The sequence below is a fragment of the Trematomus bernacchii genome, unplaced genomic scaffold (assembly GCF_902827165.1).
Source record: "Trematomus bernacchii unplaced genomic scaffold, fTreBer1.1, whole genome shotgun sequence".
NCBI lineage: Eukaryota > Metazoa > Chordata > Actinopteri > Perciformes > Nototheniidae > Trematomus > Trematomus bernacchii.
In genome coordinates this window covers 3690353-3711974 of record NW_022987727.1, presented here as the reverse complement: position 1 = coordinate 3711974, position 21622 = coordinate 3690353, and the positions used below count along the sequence as shown (strand labels likewise).

The following is a 21622-nucleotide window of genomic DNA, read 5'->3' as shown; positions in this document are numbered from 1 at the left end:
CCTCATCCAGAGCAGTGTCAGAAAACGGTCAGGGAACAGTCAGTTAAAGGCAGAAACAAATATATGAGATAGAAAAAAGCTTTTATGTGTCATCCTGAAGGGAAATGAAAAAACAATGTGTTTTGTCATTTCATTTGGAGGAGTTGTTGGATACGTGGCAGCAGCCAGGGCAGAGCAGAGTTAATTGCTAATGGGCCAGATGTCAAGTCACTCTGCAGAAAATAGGCTGTGTTCACCCTTCCACACCAAAGCCAAGCATTTAACATCTATCCCTTGTTTAACCGCATCACACAGCTGTGAGTCCAGGACTGTTAACCTGCATTGACCCATTTACATCTCAGGTGAGATTTATATTTGGTTGTTGCTTTAAAGTGCAAAGGGTAAAATATTGACCTGCCTCTTTCATTATTTATAAATTGCAGATAAACTTGTTTTTACTTCTGCCTTATGTTTGGAGCATTGCTTGAGAACGTCCGTAGAAATGTACATGATGGGTCTTGGACATTCCAAGACCCAAATGCTCGATTGTTTAACATGGAAGTGTTACCTTTATACCCAAAGGTCAAATTGAGTTAATTAAACACAGCACCACAGAGCACTTGAGGGAACGCCTGATGTAAAACCAAATCAACAGCAGGACCACTTCTGGTTGTACTACAGACAAAGAGACCGGAAAAAGCACACAAATGATTCAAGGTAAGCAACGCCACGGGGCAAACCTGCTAAATTATGGATGACCGGGACAAGTGAGAGTGCAAGTTCTCCAAATGGAAAACTTTTTAAGGAACATTGTGAGTTACTGAGAGAGAGAGCAGGAAGGAGAGAGAGAGAGAGAGAGCTCTCTTTAAAAGAGGAATCTCTGTTTCTCAGTTGAGGGCTGTGGGTTCTGAATTAATATTTTATCCCTCTCAGGTCTCCATCTTCACCCATTCTATATTTCTCTATCACTGTGTTTCTGACAAGAAGAGTTCCGCTCTAACAGAGTCTCTGCCTCTAGCTGAGGCGTTTCACAGCCTTGGCCACAGCCTCAATCTCAGCCCCTCGTTCCCAGCGAGACCAATCACAGGTCACGCCTGCCTTCAAGCCATGGCAGCCCTGTGCTGACAGCCAGCCAGTTGAATGTAAGATGTAGCGTGTTGGGGATTTCTCCTGCCATCAAGTTGTATACCAGGTCTTTTTATCACACTATTGCATTCCCCATCCTCTTTATTTTTTGAACCTTGCTCTTTCCTGTTCTCTCTGCCGTCTCTAACATCCACAGTACAACGTCATTTCTCACTTAACCTGTCCAGTTGTTTGATGTTCCTGCACCAGATCTCCACTTCACTGTCCCTTCTTTTCTCTATCTTCTCATCTCTGCACCAATACTACATACAGTTCTCCAACTCCCACACCAGCCACCCACAAACACACGTTTTCGCTCTCTTTTAATCCTGTGTTTTATTTCACCAGCTGCTGCCACGCAGTGTTAGCATTACGCTCACGCTGGCATAAGGGCGTTGTCAATTAGAAGAAGGCTGTAATGTAAAATCTCCAGGGTGCTCACAACAGGAGGCTGAGCACAATCTCAATCAAAACCCAATCTAGGATGACACTTAGCTAAACCAGGAATCTGACGGCTTATCCCTGACATGCCATCCTAGAAATGCCAATTTAATGGTGACGGTGTAATTCATTTCCCACATCCTTGGGGATTTTCCACATTATTAGTGTGAGCTAGAATGCTGTGTGAATGTGAATGTGTGCGTGTTTGTGTGCGTGTGTGTTTTAATTTCCTACTTGCCAATATATGCCAATCATGTCACTTGTTATAGCTGTTAGAGAGCACACAGTGACAGGGTGGCTGGTGAAACAGCCAGCACTATTCCTCAGAGAGCGTTCCCTGTCTCGGCCCCATCACTAACAGCTCTGAGCGTCACCTGGCCTGCCTCACTCACGGACAAACCTTGTGTTACAAAACCATCGCTATGTATGCAGAGGGAGGGATACATCAGGGCTGACAGCATGTCATCACCTCGTTCTGTGGCTCTTTTCACCTGAACAGGTTGAGGTGATCAGCAGCTGCACAGAAGGTTTGACACGTTTCTTCTTAACAGTAGGGGAAACGAATTAAACATGTGCTGCCTGCAAGAGGAGCAAAGTAAGAAGAGGTTCAAGTGTGAACACAAATACTCCAACTCATGCTGCATAACTACAAACAGGAAACATCTATAAAATGCATACATACAGCAAGTGGTCATGATCACATGAATAATGAATGCCCACTCATGCTGCTCTCGAAATAGTTTGCAACATGGCAGCCTGGCATGACAGTGGGAGGATACTGAATATTGGATTGCATCTCACATTGCTGCGATCAATAGTTGGCAGCTCAACGATTCTTCAGTTTAAGAATCTGACGCACCATAATCAAAAGGAGATTCAAGGTTAGAGAGAGACTGGAGTGCACCTGTGGACTTTTGCCCACCTCTGAGTTAAACTGTCAACTGTGGGGTTATACATTTAAGTTTTAAAAATGTTGAAGGAAGAAATCGCCGCTATAGTGAGAAAGGGAACACACAAAGAAATTGAAAGAAAACCCAGTTTAGTCAGTTTTTTGCAGACCTTAGTGTTTCTGCTATCTAACTGCTGCCCTCCAGCTCTTACTCACAATGAGAAAATCTGGGCTTAAGGGAAACATTAAAGCAAAGGCAGATTTTTGATTAAATACAATCCCTTGTGGGCTAGCCTTTTTATGACATGGAATGCAAAAGCACTCCTTAATAAGTAAAATGGGGCAAGCGGAGGTATGAGAATATGGGGAGTTTAATAAAGAAAGTATCCTCTTTCAGGTGCTTTTCGATTACAATTTAGAGAACATGAGAGGAATATTTTGTCTGCGAGAGATTATGTTGGTCAAGATCTGCTCCACACTTGACATCAGGTCATATTTGAAAATGTTGGCTTGGCAGGACATTGCATTTCAACCGTTCTCCAAAAAAAAATCTAATTTCCTATTACTCCTGTTCACACACATCTCTGTCTGTCTGCATAATAACAGGTTCAGTGAATGTCAACAATCCACTGACATTCTTGAGCAGAGAGATAAGGTCAATAACCCTTTAAAAGTGCTGAGGTGCAGAGTTCTCCAGCAATAATCCCCCCCCCCCCTCCCGGTCTCTCTCTCTCTGTTCAGTGCGGGCTTATCTTTCCCTGCAAGATGAACAAGCACACCTCCCAGTAAATAATAGACTGAAAGCTTCAGATGATTTGTAAAGAATATCTTTGGCATAAGTTGTCTCATTGGTGTGAGTAATTCCTCAGAGTAAACATGATGATAACGACTCCCAGCTACAACCCGATACCGAACAAGATTACATAAACTGCATCATCGCAACACGCCAGGAGTTGTAAATTGCCTGATTTAGTTTAACAAAGAACACACGCTCAGCTGATGCATTTAAAAGTGCTCAGCTTCACACAGAATTGATTTTTTACGGCTGCAATCAATACTAACTTTGAATGTCTTTTTTGCGTTGATGATATCCTGCTAGCGAAACAGTTGTGAATGTAGAATTGGAAGGCTTGATTGATAAACCTGAGAGGAGAAGTGCAGTTAAGGTAAAGTCAAATGATCTACAGACCCCCACTTCTTGATCCCAAGCCTTTATCACCTCTGTAGAAAAGGTCGCAGCACAGATTTTGCCTTTACTGTCTGAGCTCTGAACATGCAGTCCCTGCAGTGGCAGCCTGGGAAGACACTAAAAATATCTAGGGCAAATGTCTGAATCCTGCTTTAAGTTAATTCACTCCAACAGAGTTTGAGGCGTACAGCACTCTGCCAAACACTCTGCCAACGTGGCCTCATAAAATGATAATGAGTACGTTGCTGTCTGCTGACAATAAGATATATGTAGCTAACGCAGAAGCATTTGCAGCAGATTGAGATTGGCTGCTTATTTCACAGTTTTAAAAACATTCTACATATTGGTAGATTTATTTTCTCTGTGTCTCTGGCTCAGTGATTACACATGAAGAAAAACACATGAGCGGTTTCTTCTGCTGACACTCCACAGCCAGTATGGAAAATGATAGAGTCGCATCCCCAACAGTCATATTTGACATATGAGCAAAAATCAAAGCAGCATATTAGTTTATCATAACCTGTCTATTTGGGGATATTGCTTTGAAAACTCAAGAGCAAGTGCTCGGATAGCTCCAACGAAGCGAGATCCAACGCGTGCTGGCTGCTATTTCTGTAATCTAGCAGCTCTTTGCTGCAGTCCCCAGTGAATAGCAAACATCTTTTGTTAACACTTTGAGCCCTGTGTAAGACCCTCCGGGGGCTTCTGAAGGTATTAATATTTCACTCCCTGTACATAAGATGAATCTTAAAAGACCATCAAAATGACAGAGTGTGTTTATTCTAAAGGGTCAGCTGACACAGCAAATGGAGAGAGATGAACGTGGATCCAAATTCTTTTTTCGATCTTAGTGGAGGAGAATATGGAAATCTGCTTGAATGAGATGCCTTCCACTGTGTAAAGGCTTATCAGGATGCCAGTCTGTCTGAGCAGAGGGTAGGTTAGAGCAATTTTTTTGTATTATTAGTATTAATAATAACGTGTGCATAGACATTTTTCAGGGGCGGACTAGCCATCTGTATATGTTTCTCAAACTTTTTCATACCAAGGACCACTTAACCAATAAAAAAAACACTCATGGACCACCTAACTCCACAAATATCCAAAAACAATAGGCCTGCTTACCACTCCAACAGTACATAACAGCCTAATAATGACAGCTTAACCTTCTCTACATCGCCTCGTTCGCACAATAAATCAACAATACAAATACAACTACAGATTATATAAGCATTTAAATGCGATTTAAAATGCTCTCAGGTTTTACACCTCTTATGAAATGTAGACTACATTTATTACGGAGTTTATGTCCGAGACAACAGACTCACAGATTGTTGGCTACTGAGAGATATGCAAAATACACTGCATAGTACGACACAAACCTCCGCTGTGGATTTTCAAAACAAAATACAGTAAAACTATGGTCGCAGGCCCAAGTTTAACTCTCTGAGGCCTGCATGGTCTGCCTACAAAACAAAAATAAAAAAACGCTTATGCAGCCCCAACAACGGCCTCTGATCATCAACAGACTTCATGTAATACTCTTTTGAATAATTATGTGGCCCTTCAGCTGAAATGCTCCTCTCGAGCTCTGTTCCTAAATATCTATAGACCACCCAAATACTGTGCAAGCTTTTTTGATGACTTTACTGAACTGCTGTCTATAGTGTGTATTGACTTTGACCGTCTAGTCATTGTTGGTGATTTTAACATCCATGTTGACAACCCCCAGGACAGAGGGGCTAAAGAACTGTGTTGTGTTCTTGATAACTATGGACTGACTCAGCATGTGACGGAGCCCACGCACAATAAGGGACACACTCTGGACTTAATTATCTCAAAGGGTCTGAATATCTCTAAGGTTGTGGTGACTGATGTTGCACTCTCTGATCATTCCTGTGTTTTCTTTGAGAGCTCTATTTCTGTTCACAAAAATGTTCAAAAAGAGGTAACCACAAAGCAATATTTAACTGAAAATACTAGGGAAATGTTTACTCATAATTTTTCTTCCACACTTGCCCCTGCTAACATCTCAGTAAATGAGCTAGTAGATCATTTTAATAAAAAAATTAAAAATGTTATAGATGCCATTGCTCCAACTAAGATAAAGGAAGTGATTGGCAAGAAAATATCTCCATGGAGAAAGGCCATGACCGTGAGAACAGAAAAAAGAGAGTGTCGAAAAGCTGAACGTAGGTGGCGAAAAACAAATCTCCAGGTTCATTTTGAAATCTATAAAGAGAGACTTGGCCTTTATAATTTGGAATTGAAAAACGCACGACAGTCTTTCTTCTCTGACATAATTGCCAAAAACCAAAACAACGCACGTGCCTTGTTTGCTACCGTTGACAGACTAACAAACCCCCCAGTGTCAGTAGCCTCTGAATTTCTATCCACCAGGGCCTGCAATTAATTTGCCTCCTTCACTGACAACATTCAGAAAATTAGACAAGCAGTCAGTGCCTCTGCATCAGGTACAGCAAATGTTTTGTCCCTATGTCCACCTAAAATCAATTCAAACACCATGACACAATTCCATCAGATTAATGATAAAAACCTAGAGGACATTATTCAACTTCTGAAATCCTCCTCCTGCTGCCTTGATATTATTCCAACAGGATTTTTCAAAGATGTTTTTCCTTGCATGGCCTCAGATCTACTTCATAAAGTAAACAAATCTCTTCACTCAGGTGTTTTTTCCACAGGCCCTAAAAACGGCAGTCATTAAACCGCTCTTAAAAAAGAATAATCTAGATGCTTCAGTAATTAACAATTACAGGCCAATATCAAACCTCCCATTTCTAGGTAAAATCATTGAAAAAGTAGTTTTTCAACAGTTGAGTAATTTCTTGCATTTAAATAACTGTTTGGATGTGTTCCAGTCAGGCTTTCGTCCAAACCACAGCACTGAGACTGCACTTGTAAAGGTTTTCAATGACATCCACTTAAACACAGACAGTGGCAGAACTTCAGTGTTAGTATTATTAGATCTCAGTGCTGCGTTTGACACTGATGACCACAACATATTACTAGACCGACTGGAAAACTGGGTGGGACTTTCGGAAACAGTTCTAAATTGGTTTGAATCCTACTTAAAGGACAGAAAAAACTTTGTTTCTATAGGTAAATACACATCTGAGTTGACAAATATGACATGTGGGGTTCCTCAAGGCTCCATCTTGGGGCCTCTTCTCTTTAACATCTACATGCTACCACTGGCTCAGATAATGAAAAACTACAAAATAAGTTACCATAGCTATGCGGATGACACCCACATTTACATAACCATTTCACCAGGAGACTATGCTCCAATTCAAACACTGAGTAAGTGCATTGAACAAATCAATGACTGGATGTGTCAGAACTTTCTCCAATTAAACAAAGATAAAACTGAGTTAATGGTTTTTGGAGCCAAGGCAGAACGTATAAAAGTTAGCGCTGAGCTTCAGTCTGCAATGTTCAAAACAACAGATAAAGCCAGAAATCTAGGTGTAGTAATGGACTCTGACCTGAGTTTCAACAGTCACATTAAAACAGTTACTAAATCAGCCTACTATCACCTAAAGAACATATCTAGGATTAAAAGACTAATGTCACAGCAGGATTTGGAAAAACTTGTCCATGCTTTTATCTTCAGTAGACTCGACTACTGTAATGGTGTCTTCAAAGGTCTCACTAAAAAATAGAAAGCTGCAGCTGATTCAGAACGCCGCTGCTCGAGTCCTTACCAACACTAAGAAAGTGGATCACATCACTCCTGTTCTGAAGTCCTTACACTGGCTTCCTGTGTGTCAAAAAATTGATTTCAAAATACTGTAGTTGGTTTATAAAGCATTGAATGGTTTAGGCCCAAAATACATTTCTGACCTACTGCTAAATTATGAACCATCCAGAACTCTTCAGGGACTGGTCAGCTTTCTGTCCCCAGAGTCAGAACTAAACATGGAGAAGCAGCGTTCAGTTATTATGCTCCAAATATCTGGAACAAACTCCCAGAAACCTGCAGGGCCGCTGCAACTCTTACTACTTTTAAATCCAGGCTGAAGACTTATCTTTTTGCCGCTGCTTTTAATTGATGTATTCATATCTTAAACTGCACTGTAACTTTTATTATCTTTGCTTTTTAAATGAGTGTTTTTAAATGTAATTTGATATCATTGCTTTTAAATGAGTGTTTCTAGATAACATTTTATAATATGTTTCTTAATGCTCTTAATGTCTTTCATTTTTGTAAAGCACCTTGCCTCGCCTCGCCTCGCCTCGCCTCGCCTCGCCTCGCCTCGCCTCGCCTCGCCTCATCGGATGCATCCATTGTTTGTTTTATACGCTTCTTGAAATCTGTTATTTTGGGGGTCGTGGGCTGAAAGGTTTGGGAACCCCTGGGTTAGAGCAGTATTATAACACACCTTTTAATTAATTCCTGTATTTTTAAAATAATAAAGAGGCTATAATCAATATTTTTAACCCCGATATAACAATGCATCACATGTGTGACGTGCGTCTGCTGGATGTATACAGTAACTGCAAGCTAACAGGTTTGCCAATTTAAAGGTGACACTGACAACTCCAGATTTGTGTTTACAGCATGTTCCCACTGCCCGCAAGAGGCACAAAACAAACAGTTATTGCAGGTAGCAAATTGTTGTTGTTCTTCATTTTATTTTGTAAATTGTGCAACTTCTACTTATATCTTTAATATTTCTATGCATGCTTCTCATTACTTGCTTTAACAATATACATTTCCCCTCCGTGGGACAAATAAAGGTATTGTGATTCTGATTTGTTTGTTGGGTAGTATTTATCTACAGTATACACCGTGTTTGTACACTAGGTGCAATAATCTGCCTTAAACTTAATGAACTGAGTACTTAATTGTAAGTGGATATGACCTTTGATTTGCCATTTAAAAACCCTGAGCATAAAAGAGAGCCTTGGGAAAACATTGGGTTCTTATCCTTATAAATGCATTTACAAATGAAGCTTAGCGCAAGTTCAATCAGGAAGACCAAGCTCTTCATTCAGATTACACGTCACTTCATTACTCTCTCCTCCCTCATTAAGTGATCGGGGGCGTCACTCCCCAGCTAACCAATCTCTCCTCTCTCCATTCTCACAAGCCTATCGTTGCACCCGCTAATCCCTTTATATCTGCTCTTCCCTCTGTCAGCTGTCATTTCAGGTGACAATACGCAACCCTCCTCCACCCCTTTCGCCTCCCGTCTCCTACAGGACCAAGCTAAACCTTCTCCCTTCAGGCCGGTCCCACCTACTTATCACCACCACCAGTGTCTAGACCCCGGGGGGTTTCTTCGGAGCGGTTCTTCCCCTCCTGAATGATAATCCTGCAAACCGGGCCTAATCGCCAAACACCATTCCATTCCTGTTTTAATTCTGGCAATCATTATCATTATCACATTCATATTACGTGTCCCGGTAATAAATATGTATTCCATACATCAACGTCTCTCCTGATTGAAGTGTGTGAGGCTTCACCTTTTCTTCAACCTGTGTAATCTGTTGCCGTTAGAAACCCACTGCCTCAGTGGATTTCTAACTCCGTTCAATCCTTGAAGTCTATTAAACCATACGGGCGATAATGGAGACAAATGAATGCTTGCTGTTATTGCCTCATTATTGGAAATCACTCTGCTGAATAAATGTGTGGTTCTGTGCATTTAAACTTCAGAGGGAACATCTGCCTGCTGTGTTCTTATTCTTCCAAGAAGCAATTTGCTTCACGATTGAGTCATATTGGTAATTTCACTCATCTGAATGGCACACTCAACGGCTTATAATTGACACAGTCCAATGTCATAATAAAAACAGTGAAATCTAATTTAGAAAATTGTGAGGTTTATAATACTCGATGATTCACCGTGTTGGGGTGTTTTATTGAACTGTATTATGTTCCATTTCTTATGTTTTGTCTACTTCTGTTTTCATTGGGCTGGATTAAGGCCACAGAGCAGCAGACAGGCGTTGCAAACCAGCTTAGCCTAGTAATGTTGTGGTACAGTATTTGGCATTGGTCAATACCAATAAACATTTCATAAATTGGAAACACCTTTCAATACAGTACAGTCCAGAACAACAGCAGCATACTGTATAGCATTATCAGGTGCAGCATCATGTTTTTGCACAGTGTCAGCACAGACTGAACCTTAAAACCTCCTCAATGATTGAACATAATGCAGAGCTATTGTATTGTATTGCATTTGTTATACTGATGCACCCCATAAACGGGTCAGTATACATGTGATTCAGTAGGTTAAATGTAGGGCTGGGGCCAATCTGGCCAATATCTTCTATCATTATATATTGCATTTTCTGATAACTCAACAAATAAATAAACAGTCTATATGAAATAAATCACATGCTCCTGTGTAAATTAAATTAAAAGATTATATTTTCTTCTGATTATTAAGTTTAACTTGAAAGTTTCAACTGAAATTATATGCAATATAGATGTACTGTTTGTTTATCCATGAAATGATACAGAGAGAGAGAGCTTTTCAGAGGTATTGGTTGTTAGTATGTGCTTGTGATTATCAATTTAGAGGACATAAAAGGTGAATCACAGTATATGATTTCATAACGATAGGATTCCACTAAGAAACAATACATTGTCATAATGAATTATTGCTTAGCCTTACTTTAAGGTGAACAGGATGCTGCAGTATCCTCCTACACTGGAGCTACAGTCCTCTGTAATTTACCTTCCCTAAACTGATCTGTGTCAGATGCATACCCCTCTGCATGACCTTTAAAACGGTTGTGTCAGCTGTCTCAGTCCACCACAGAGTCCTTACATGTGCACTGATTCACTTCAGTATACACTGGCTGTAATTGATGCTGAGCAGGCCATCCATAAGCATTACATATTGGCATCTGGGTGGGGGCGTAGGAACAGGGACAGAAATTAGATAAAAGAGCATTTTTCATTCACTTCCTTCTCTGTGGTGAAAGCACTCTCACGTGTTTACCTGAACATTTCCCTTTTCCCCTGTACGCACATCTGGCCCTTTAAAAAAAATTATGCAAAACTATGGGCAGCTCACTTTGAGTTTTACCAATGTCTGCCTAAACAGATTTGAAAGGCAATGCAACAATAAAAATTCAACAGCTAATCAAATATGGAAAATAATTCAGCATGCTTAAATCTAATACTTGGAACAAGACATTGTATATTCATGCAGTTCTTCTGACTAAGTACTGAAATATACAAAGATTATTGCAGTTTTGCATATCTGAAACACAGAAGGCAAGACAACCTTTGAGCCTTTAGGAAAATATACAGTATAATGATTTGCTTGTTTTATTCCTCTTATTAGGGCTACTATGATTCAAACGTATCACGATGTGGGGATAGAAATTGTGGTGAAAGAACCTAGAAAACTGTGAAGCTAGATGAAAAAGATTGCGGTTGGAAAAGACAACACAGGCATCTGAAAAAGAACAAGAATAGAGGCATCTTGGGGGAAAAAGACAGGGAGAGATGCCATACAAGTCTTTTATGTAAGCCCAACTGGAGCTGCATGAATAATTTGGAACATTTTCTATCGCACTGTGTATATCCTCAGTTTTGCAAATGATAACTAAAGCATAACAAAAAGTGGGTTAGCCAGAAAGCCAACTAAGAGTAAATACTGAGGTATCATCTCGTTATTTTTGTGCTGAAAACCCTGCCATCACTCAATTTAGTTTGCCATCAGCCATCTTATATCACCCCAAAAAAACCACTTATATGGAAAAAAGGCTGCAGCACTCATGGTGGAGGCAATTGCAACCTTTATACTTTGACTAAATACACTATTCTTCAATTTGCAAATTAATATTCAACAGAGACAGAACCTAAACTGACTTAAAAGAAAAGCTTCTTTCTCCGTCTCTCTTCAAATATACACCGCAGCCTAATCCTGCTGGGATGAGAGAAGTTCAACTGCGATCATAGTGAGTGGTACTGAGCTCACATTTGATATGAACTGGCTCTAAGTGATTGCAAACACCACAGACAAAGGTCATGCTGATCGCTGCGGCAGGACATTTGGAATAAAAGGCTGTGAATCTCTAGAGCCTAAAAGGTCCAGTGAAAAGTCAAACAACCTGTTCCTTGACTGCTTTTTGTTGATGTTAAATATTATATAATTTATTATAGTTGTTATAGAACATAAATATATGTACATATCTGTTTTATACAGTAAATAAATACAAGATAGGCCATGCATTGATTGTCTGCCACTCCCAAGTGGATACAGCAACCATTTAATTTACTGGAAATCAATCTATATTACCAGGCACTTGGGAGCATCAGCTAGAATGGCTGTATTGCCAAACAGTGTTTTTAATTAAGCCACTAATGAGGAGTTGTTGCCCACAGCCTTGAACAGATTGAAACGCTGATACCTGGATTCCCACCAAACCTGCTGCTTTGTCCTGTTAATATAGCCTACTGTAGACACTAGTAATACACAGTACCTAAATACACTTGTGTGTGGGGGGGGCCTGTTGTCTCATTAACAGCGGGGAAAATAGTTTTTTTGTATACGTTTGTACGCTGTCCCAGTCAGACTGTAATAGGCCTAAACAAGGTTACCCCTATTTTTCTGCAGCTACTTAGTTTGAAGCACTTCAAGGATGCCGTCAGCAACTAAGCAACAAAACACATCACACCTCCACATTCCCTCACAACAACAACAACAGAGCATTTCCCATAACGATTCCCATCGGGCAGTATTACAGGCAATGTTTCAAACAAGAAGGGAAGCAGCTACAGTTGAGTTTTTCTTGCAGCCTAAAAGCGCTTTAAGAGGAATTGGAAATGATCGCAGAACAATTCTTGTGTAGTAAAAGCAGAACCTGTTTCATGTGTGCATTATGGACTAGGGAAGCACCTCACTACATCATGAGTTAACGCAGAATTTGTCATGCACATTGATACACTAAAGCATATTGCCGCCCTGTGAGTACAGTTTCTCTGGGGCTTAAATCATCAATTATTTATTGTGTCTTTTATTACAGTTTAGTGTGCAGGGTACTACTGGCACGAATAAGAACATCTTTAAATCTGTGGTATCTATTAAGAGTAACATAAGTGACATAAACTCTCAACAGAAGTCTTAAAACGTCCCTTAGATGTTGATGTCCTTTAACATATCTACCTCACAAGATTTGCCATAATCACATTCATTTCATTTCATTTCACACCTTTATTTATCCAGGTTGTATCCCATTGAGATCATTGATCTCTTTTTCAAGGGAGACCTGCTCAAGTAGGTTCCACATGAAACATTAAAAACATAAACAGAACAACACACATAGTGTTTTGCTCTCATAACGTTCACCCATGTTGTACTTTTATTCGAGCCTCAGCGGGCAGACTTGAAGCTACTTTAAAACCCATTGTTCACGACTAAATGAGAGTCTCTCTTTTTCAAGTGAATGATGCTTTTACTGCAGATTTTCAGTTTTCCATCATCCAATCTTCGGTAATGCACCTACAATATTTTGTTTTTTGTTATAGAGAGAAAGCCGTATCTAAAAAGCTTAGAGCAAAATTCTTCTTTGCATCTATGAAAAAATGCAATCATAATGTGGAACCCCTTCTGCGGAATCCAGTCCTGATCTACGTGAAAGAGTAATGGAAGATAGCCCATTTTTAACTGATATGACGTTAAAAATCACGGCAGCATACCAATCGTGTGTAACATGCACAGAGCGAAGCAATGTGTGTAAATCTGATCACTGAATGATCACGTTCCTCCTAACTCATGTGGAAAAACAAATAATACACAGCTGGGTGTCCTTTTCATGGTTGACAGTACCTTTGAGGAATTGTCAGCTCGTTGTCAGGGACTACAAGAGCTCTCTTTAATAATCAAATATATCTTCTTTGGCAAAACTGTAAAACAATCTTGGGACTCCACCAAAATCAGTTTTTTGTATGAAAGCTCAAAAACTACAGCTCACATTTCAAAAATTCAATACAGCACTGGAAACATTTACAGTGTCAGTGTAGTAAATACTGCTTGAATCACCTTTTACACCAAACCTTCAACCACTCTTTATAGTTGTGTCCAGTGCACAACAGGATTACTGTGTAACATTTAGGTACCACCAAAGGATGAAGCAAAAAAGTATTACAGCAAGTTTCTCATGCAATATTCATTTGGTTCACACTCTTATTCTCTCTTTAGTAGCAGCATCTGTTTTGATCAAAAACTGATATAGTTGATTAATGACCCGGGCTCAGCTTCCGCTCATAGATAGAGAATTAATGACTTATGATGCTGATTAGGACTGCACGGTCTTTCAGAGTCTGCGGTGATTTTTCCCATGTCTGCGTCCTACCAAGAGAAATTCAAAAAGACGTGGAGCCCTCCAGGAGGACAATTAGAGTCACTTTCCCTCAGTATGCAGCGTTGCAATGACAGCAGGCTACGAGCACAATCCTTTGCATAATGCGGCCCTTAAAAACGGCACCCTTCGCTGGTCGGTGGAGGATCTTCAGCAGGATGACTGCATGCCTCAACGCCCGCTCCTGAAAGTCTAATGAACTGGGCTAATCAAATCAGATAAGTGGTGGAATCAGCGAGCTCTCATAACCCGCAGTATATCGTGGAGCGTTGAAGCCTGGCCCCACATAGAGCTCCTCCACCTCCGACACTAAGGTGTTACAGTGGAAAGGAAATGAAGGCAGTCTCAAAACCTGTCTGTAAAGAGATTTAGACAGCAGTCCAACCCCAGCGTGTCAAAATAAAACAGCAAGAGCACAAACAAAAACCTCATGAAGCCCTATTGAGGATGACAGAGTGGAGGGGATCAAGTCAGGAAAACAAAGCAAAAACATATCCGTACAGAGAGAGACTGGAAGAACAAGAGAGTGACAGAGTGATAAACAGAGAAAGGCAGATGGAATAAGTGAAAGTGCATGCGAGGATGAGAATGTGTCTTCTCACCAGCTCGTTTTGGCTGGCATCTTTGGCTTCACACACATGTCCATAAATATCTCAGCCAGAGTGTGTGGACAGCACCAGTGCATCCTCCCTGGGGGATGTAAGAAATAAAGCTGTCACTGCTTCTGACTGTACAAATGTGTTGACTCAGATAAATGAGGGCAATGGAGATAGCGCACGTTCCTCATTATTCACGGAGGATCAATACATAGTGATGCATGACATATGAGAATCCACAAGAGGTCATGCATGGGACGTTTTTTATGGTTCAGGGTAATAGAGGATATGATCATTTTTGCATCTTTATTCTCCGTTTTTTTATTACAATTATTTGAAAAACATATTTAAATTATAATGTTGTGATTTTTGTGAGGATCTGCACTAAACAAGTCTGTAGAGACTAGGGTCCTCTCTGCAGCACCACAATAATTTATTCAGAAATAGTGTTTTAAGACATATTTTGACTTTAACAAATGTTTCACCTCCTGTAATTTGGGTATTGAACTAGTCCATATTGCCATTTGGAAGACATTTATTGTTTGGCCATAGTTTAAATAGTTATAGTATAGAGTTCCAGTTTAGTAAATAGACGAATTAATGGGAAAAATGACAATACTACGGACTTACTGAGGTCAGTAAAAGTGTACTGTATATGGTGGATTTAAAGCATTGCTGTTCAAACGGTAGTGGCAGATCACAGACTGTGCAGCCATCTGCTGTTGTAGCATCTGACACCACTTTTGTTTTCTCTGCATAACAACATGACAGAGAAGACAACTCATCCTCCTGACCTCAGCAACCTTTGCCTTGATGAATGTAAACATTGTTGCTGCTTTTTCACTGTGCTTGTGTTTCTGTCATTCTACACATTGGTTTTGTGTATATTATGTGCTGGTAAAATGAAAACACATGATCTAGGAGTGAGATTTCCATTGTGAGTGAGGGTGCTCAATAGTTTGTGGAATTGTTGAAGTCTTGCTGACGGATAAAAGATACAATATATGTGGTATACATAAAGTTATCCTGGGTGCTATACAAATTATCCCCAAGCCTTTCACTAAGAATCTAGGCTCATTGATAAATAAATGGACTTTTCAGATCAGCAGCACTGCAGTGGCCTTTTTTTTTACTGTATGTGTCAGGTATACTTGTACTCTCTATTATTCTATACAAGGTGAAATATGTACCATGTATTTACCTAAAAAAACTCAATTTTACATGGTGCAATAGAAGTGAATTGTAATCAATCCCCTGCTGCCTTGTCTCTGTCTTGACTGCATGAAATCACACCACACAGTTCACACTAATCTAAAAAGGCACCCAGCTGTGTAACCTCTCTCAAAGCATAAGATGTGAATAGTAACAGGGACTTCCCTGACTGAGCTCGACCCACTCCTCTGCTCTTTACCACAATTTCGTCTGCAGGGTAAGCTGCATGTGTGAGTGTGTGTGTGTGGGAAAGATAGATAATTAACTGCAAAGCAGAGCATGATTAATGTGCCTCTGAATATAAAGAGAGCACACGCTGTGCGATAAAAGAGGAATGTGCAGCAATCCCAGGTATAATCCTGAAAAGTGAGTAGTGTGCAAACATTGGGGGAGGGGGCTACAATGGGTCACTGTCACCATAGCAATACCCTCATTTTATAATAACTCCACCTAAGTATATTAAAAATGAAATACACATGTAAAATATTACAGATAGTTGAATGTGATGGTGTTCAGGAAAATTACATTCAGGATAGTCTGTATTTATAAAAACATCATGCCAGATGAGCCAAATGTTCAGAAGAGGAAACAATCTATCATCGAATATCACAATTAGATAAATACTAGCACATATTGCACATTGTAGGGTTTTTTGTTTATTTTCTGTAATAAAATGATTTACCTTTTATATTAGGAAAGGTTCAAAACATATTTTTATGTTATTATTAGGATGAAATAACGATAGTTTAATGTCAACGTTTACCATGTGTTTAAGAATATTTTTACATTTTATATTTTCTCAATTTGTGGGATATTTATAAATAAATGTCAATGGACACATTTTCTATTTCAACAAAAATCGAAACTGCTTCTTCTCTCTTGGCGCCATCTTCTGGAGAGTAAACCACAATTCAATCATTTTCAGGAAGATGCTTCTTAATGTACATTTATTTTTGAACCACCTTATTGCAATATTGTTAATATTAATAAAGAGAAGGCGTGTGTTCACAGCTGGATTGCATTGTAATGAAAAGTTAGGAATGATTTAAAAAAAAGTATTAGATTAGTCAACATATCTAGAATATATATTTGAATATTTTATAAATCTTAGTATTGCCTTTTGTAATTTCATAGTAAAATTGACTATATCAGATCCGTTTCACTCTACGACACTCAATTTGACTGGTTTCTCAGATATATAAGTTTAAGTTTTGTGTCATTCTCAGTCTCATCTAATTTCTTTCTAAGGAAAATGTGCTTCATATTAATGTTTTATTTGGTAAATATATATTTGTTTACCTTCTACATTTAGATGTTTTTGTACGGCAACGGAGTTCACCTATGGGTGCACCACGGTTCATCCTCCAGGTGGCGATGTGGTTCAGAGATCAGGACGACAGCTACAGAATGAAGAATGAAAACAGGAAGAGGCGTTTAGTGTTGAATTGAAAACAGAAATGGCGGGGATGTTGTTGTTGTTATTAGCACAGTCAACCATGCCGTCAACATGTAACGGAGCCTTCTGCTTGTGATGTGAAGTTGGACAGGGGATGTTCTGATAGCGAAGATAATGGCGTCGCTTATCAACAATGAGCAAGTATGGTATTTAGCCGGCTAATGCTAACTACAGATAGCCACATTGTGTTCTGTTTAGCAACGTCAGGGGTCCCTTCTGTTAGCTGCAATATTTTATCACCGAGATCAATTAATGCAATACTTGTGTAGATTCACTGAAGCAACCTTAGCTTTACCCACAATTTAGCACACACATGCCTGTCGAAAAATACCCAAATAGCAGTTACCATTTGGACACCGGTTATCGTCCGTCTCGTGTTATCTCACCTGTTGCACTGGTAGTTGTTGGATATCCAGCAAACTGTAGACAATGTCAGTCAACGGGAAAGTCATCCCGCACACCCCGCTGGCCGTGGACTTCTGGCAGGTGCGGAAGTGTCCAGGCACACGGCTGTTTTTCCTGTCCCACATGCACAGTGACCACACGGTGGGTCTGACTTCTACCTGGAGCAACCGGCCCATCTACTGCTCACCGACCACCGCCACTCTGCTGAGACTCAAGCTGCAGGTGAGGGCGGTCACATGACTCATGCACTTGTGCACTAGGACTCAAATGCCAACCCAAGCTCTGCCGGCCCACTCTTTTATGGCTTTATAAATCCAATCTATTTAAGCAAATGTATATTGACTGAACTATCCTTGGACTTTTTCAATTGGTGGGCAGTCCTCTTTCACTTAGTCAACATAAGACAATTGTCATTAGGGTGTAGCAACAGTGGAAATAACTAAATTAAGTTATCTTTTACACGTTATTTCTGATTCTGCTCAGGTGAAAGAAAAGTGGATCCACCCATTAGAGCTGGATGAGCCATACCTGTTGCCAATGGATGACATCGGCAAGGAGAAGCTGACCGTCACACTGATAGAAGCCAACCACTGTCCAGGCTCTGTCATGTTTCTCTTCGAAGGCTACTTTGGCTCTATACTGTACACTGGTGAGTGTCTGGGCAGCATGTTTTACCTGATTCTTTTAGGATGTAGAAGGATTTCTTGAGCTGTTTTTTCCTCCTCTAATGCTTTCTGCTAACGTCACATTTAGCATCATATGTGCTGTTAATTTATCGATAACAGAATCATGTGATGTAACGGTAACTGTCATTTCAGGTGACTTCAGATACACTCCCTCCATGTTGCTTGAGCCATGCTTGAGGACCCACACCACTATAGATGTCCTGTACATGGACAACACCAACTGTGACCCCAACCACACCCTTCCCTCCAGACAGCAAGCCACTCAACAAATCAAAGAGATCATCCGCAGACACCCAAACCACAATGTTGTCATAGGTATTTTAATTTAGATCTTTCTTTACATTATGTCTTGTTTTACTAGTCGCATTAGAAGTATGAACATATAGATGGTCACCACTAGACAATAAGATGACAACAAAGGGAATGTTTTCATGCACTAAAAGTAGTTTCTCTTAATTAAAGGGTCATTATTATTTTCTTCTCTTGGCCAGGGCAAGTTATAATACAAAGTGATCAGCTGTTTAATACAAAACCTCTGACATACAACTGCATGCTCATTTAGAAATATGTTATTTATTGGGTTTTTTCTTTTCAAATTGCAATTATTATTATTGATTTCAATGGGTTTTTTTTCTACTTTCCCCTGATTCTCTCTTGCATTGCTTTGCAGGCCTGTATGCACTGGGCAAGGAGTCTTTGCTAGTGGAGCTGGCAATGGAGTTTAAAACCTGGGTTGAGGTGAGCTTTGAGAGAATGCAGACCCTCAAAGCCCTTGAGCTGCCTGACGTCTTCACAACAGAACCAGGTGCCGGTCGTATCCGAGTTGTGGAGCAGTCGAAGATCTGCTCTGCCAATGTACACAAGTGGGACAAAGAACAACCCACTCTGGCCATCTTGCCCACCAGCAGGCCCCTGGTGTCCTTTCACCCAAATGTCCATGTGGTTCCCTACTCCGACCACTCCTCTTACCAAGAGCTGGAGGACTTTGTCTCTGCACTTAAACCTACCTCCCTTGTACCCATTGTAGGAAACCATGTACCTGCTAGCTTCTCTGCCTTACTGCCCCACAGAAAACGCCATGAAATCCTGGTGCCTGAGTGTGTCCGACACTACATGTTGAGTCAGCCTGAGAGCCAACTCAGCTCCTCCGCAAACACCAGCCCCCGCCGCAGACATTTCCAGCCTCTTTTACCCAAAGGGGTGTTGTTTGATTCTCCTGTACGTGGAGCTGGGAAGTCAGGCGAAGAAGCCACGGAGCCAGATGCTTCTGAGGAAGAGATGGACGCAGAGGTTAGTGAAAATGACTCTGACTGCATTCTTGTTGACCCGAGCAAGTACCACACCCCTAAGAAAAACAGAGGAGGGACTGGAGACATGTGCCTCAACATCGTCAAGACCACAAGAACGCCTTTTGAGACTAATGCCAAAATAATCAGTGAGACTGTATCAAATGACATACACAGTAGTCCACATATGAGACATAGCAACGTTCAGAACAACGACACACTGTCAGCAGATGAGAGCATGAGTCTGCTCAGTGGACAAAGAATTGAACAGGACTGCGACAATGAGTCAGATGACCAAATGAACAACAGCGTGGCAACATTGCAGAGCCGCCTGGGTAAAGATTGCATCTCATCGTCTAGCTCCTCGGCTGTGCTGAAGCAGAACTATATTGAAGAGATTGAAAACAGTCTATTAAAGAATCTCCCTTTCACTGAGGGAGACTTTAAGATGTGTGGCCTCTTGCAGCAGAGCTTTGTGAAAAGGTATTCTCTCTTGCCCTTATGTCATGTTAGTGATGATGACCTTTCAGACAAATAATGTGACATGACATATTAGTGCTGCTTTAGAGATTGTTGTCTTGTGTGTATGTAAAGATAAGCACTTTAAAGCCAACATAATATAAATCATTGGTACCTTTTAATGTATGTAATATATCTTGTGGTACCTCATTTTTGTTTGTGCAGCCTGAAGTTACAACACCTGTGAAGTGACTGACTGACTTTTGCCTTCAACTTTTATTACAGTATTTTGGCCTCCTGTCCATGTTTGCAAGTGCAGCTTCCTAAAATCTAGTTTCTCATTGAAAGTCCCTATTACTCTTGTTCTGAAACAACAAATTGGTGGCTGATCCACAGCTCAGAATAGTCTGTAATTCATATTATGAAACTCGTGTTTTTACAACTAGAGTAATTACTTTTCTTTTTTGCCTTGAAAACAAACTGTATTGGAACATTGGTTGCTAACAAAAACAAAAGAGCAGCTAAAGACATACAGAGTCAGTGCCACTTAGAGCCACTTTGTTCCAGTGGAGATCCAGACATGATGTTGTACACCAAAAGATGGCCTTCTGAAACTAATGCCAAAATAAAGGAGGAGACTGCTTCAAATGAATGTTGCAGCAGCCTTTGAACCATTGTCTATCTGATACAGGACTGTGACACAGTGTTAGATGAGTGAACAACAGCATGACAACATTGCATTAGCCTCGGTAAATCCAACTTTCTTTTTTCCATTGTTTTATTTCTTATTATAATCATATCATTGTTGTTCTTCCATTTTGTATGGGTTGCCTTGAGTTCTGTGGTTAAAGTCTCATTAGAAGCCTATCCCTCATGATGTATTTCAATAAAAACTAATAGATGGATAGTGCACAATTCAGTAAGGGATGTTTGTATTTCTTGTCTGCAGACGCCGGCTGGTCACTTTTTCTTTGTGCTTGAATCTTGTGCAATTGAAAAATGTCAGATGTTATCGTTCCGCTGTGTGTGAGTAATAGCCCTTTGTTATTTAAATGTTAAGAAAAGTCCAGGACTGGTGTTGTGTCTTTCTCTGAGAATCAATGGTTAAACATCCACAGTGGTTATGGTATCCTCTGTATTTTGGGGGCAGTTTTGACTCCAGAGGAACCTAATGATGAATAAACGGTCTGCCTTTGTTTATAATTGTCTGAATATTTGAAGTGTGAAAAGATATAGTTCAAAAATAAAGTAATGGTTTCCTAAATATCTTCAAGCAGATGTGGCACTGTCCTTTCTTTATTGTTCTACTGCTTACGTTACTTGTCATATTTATAACAATCCAGGTATAATTGGTAGGGGATTAAATACTTGTTTTACATTTCTCAGTATTTGACTATTAAATGAATACTCTTTTATATATATATAATATACTTTTGCAACAAAGGTTTTGACAGCATCTATCTATTGTATATGTAGGCTGAGTGTTCACAGCTGCCTCTTGTTGCTATGCTGTTTTCCTCCCTTAAGATGGCAGTAGCTTGTTAAC

The 21622-nt window shown here is 40.1% G+C and overlaps 1 protein-coding gene across 1 annotated transcript; it reads left to right on the top strand.

Moving 5' to 3' along the window:
- The first annotated feature begins 17242 nt into the window (after positions 1 to 17242).
- Positions 17243 to 21350, top strand: dclre1b (DNA cross-link repair 1B). Its single transcript, XM_034145473.1, has 4 exons — positions 17243 to 17867; positions 18129 to 18294; positions 18464 to 18646; positions 19002 to 21350. The coding sequence occupies exons 1-4, from the start codon at positions 17670 to 17672 to the stop codon at positions 20153 to 20155; spliced, it is 1701 nt and encodes a 566-aa protein (XP_034001364.1). The 5' UTR covers positions 17243 to 17669; the 3' UTR covers positions 20156 to 21350.
- Positions 21351 to 21622: the final 272 nt, after the last annotated feature.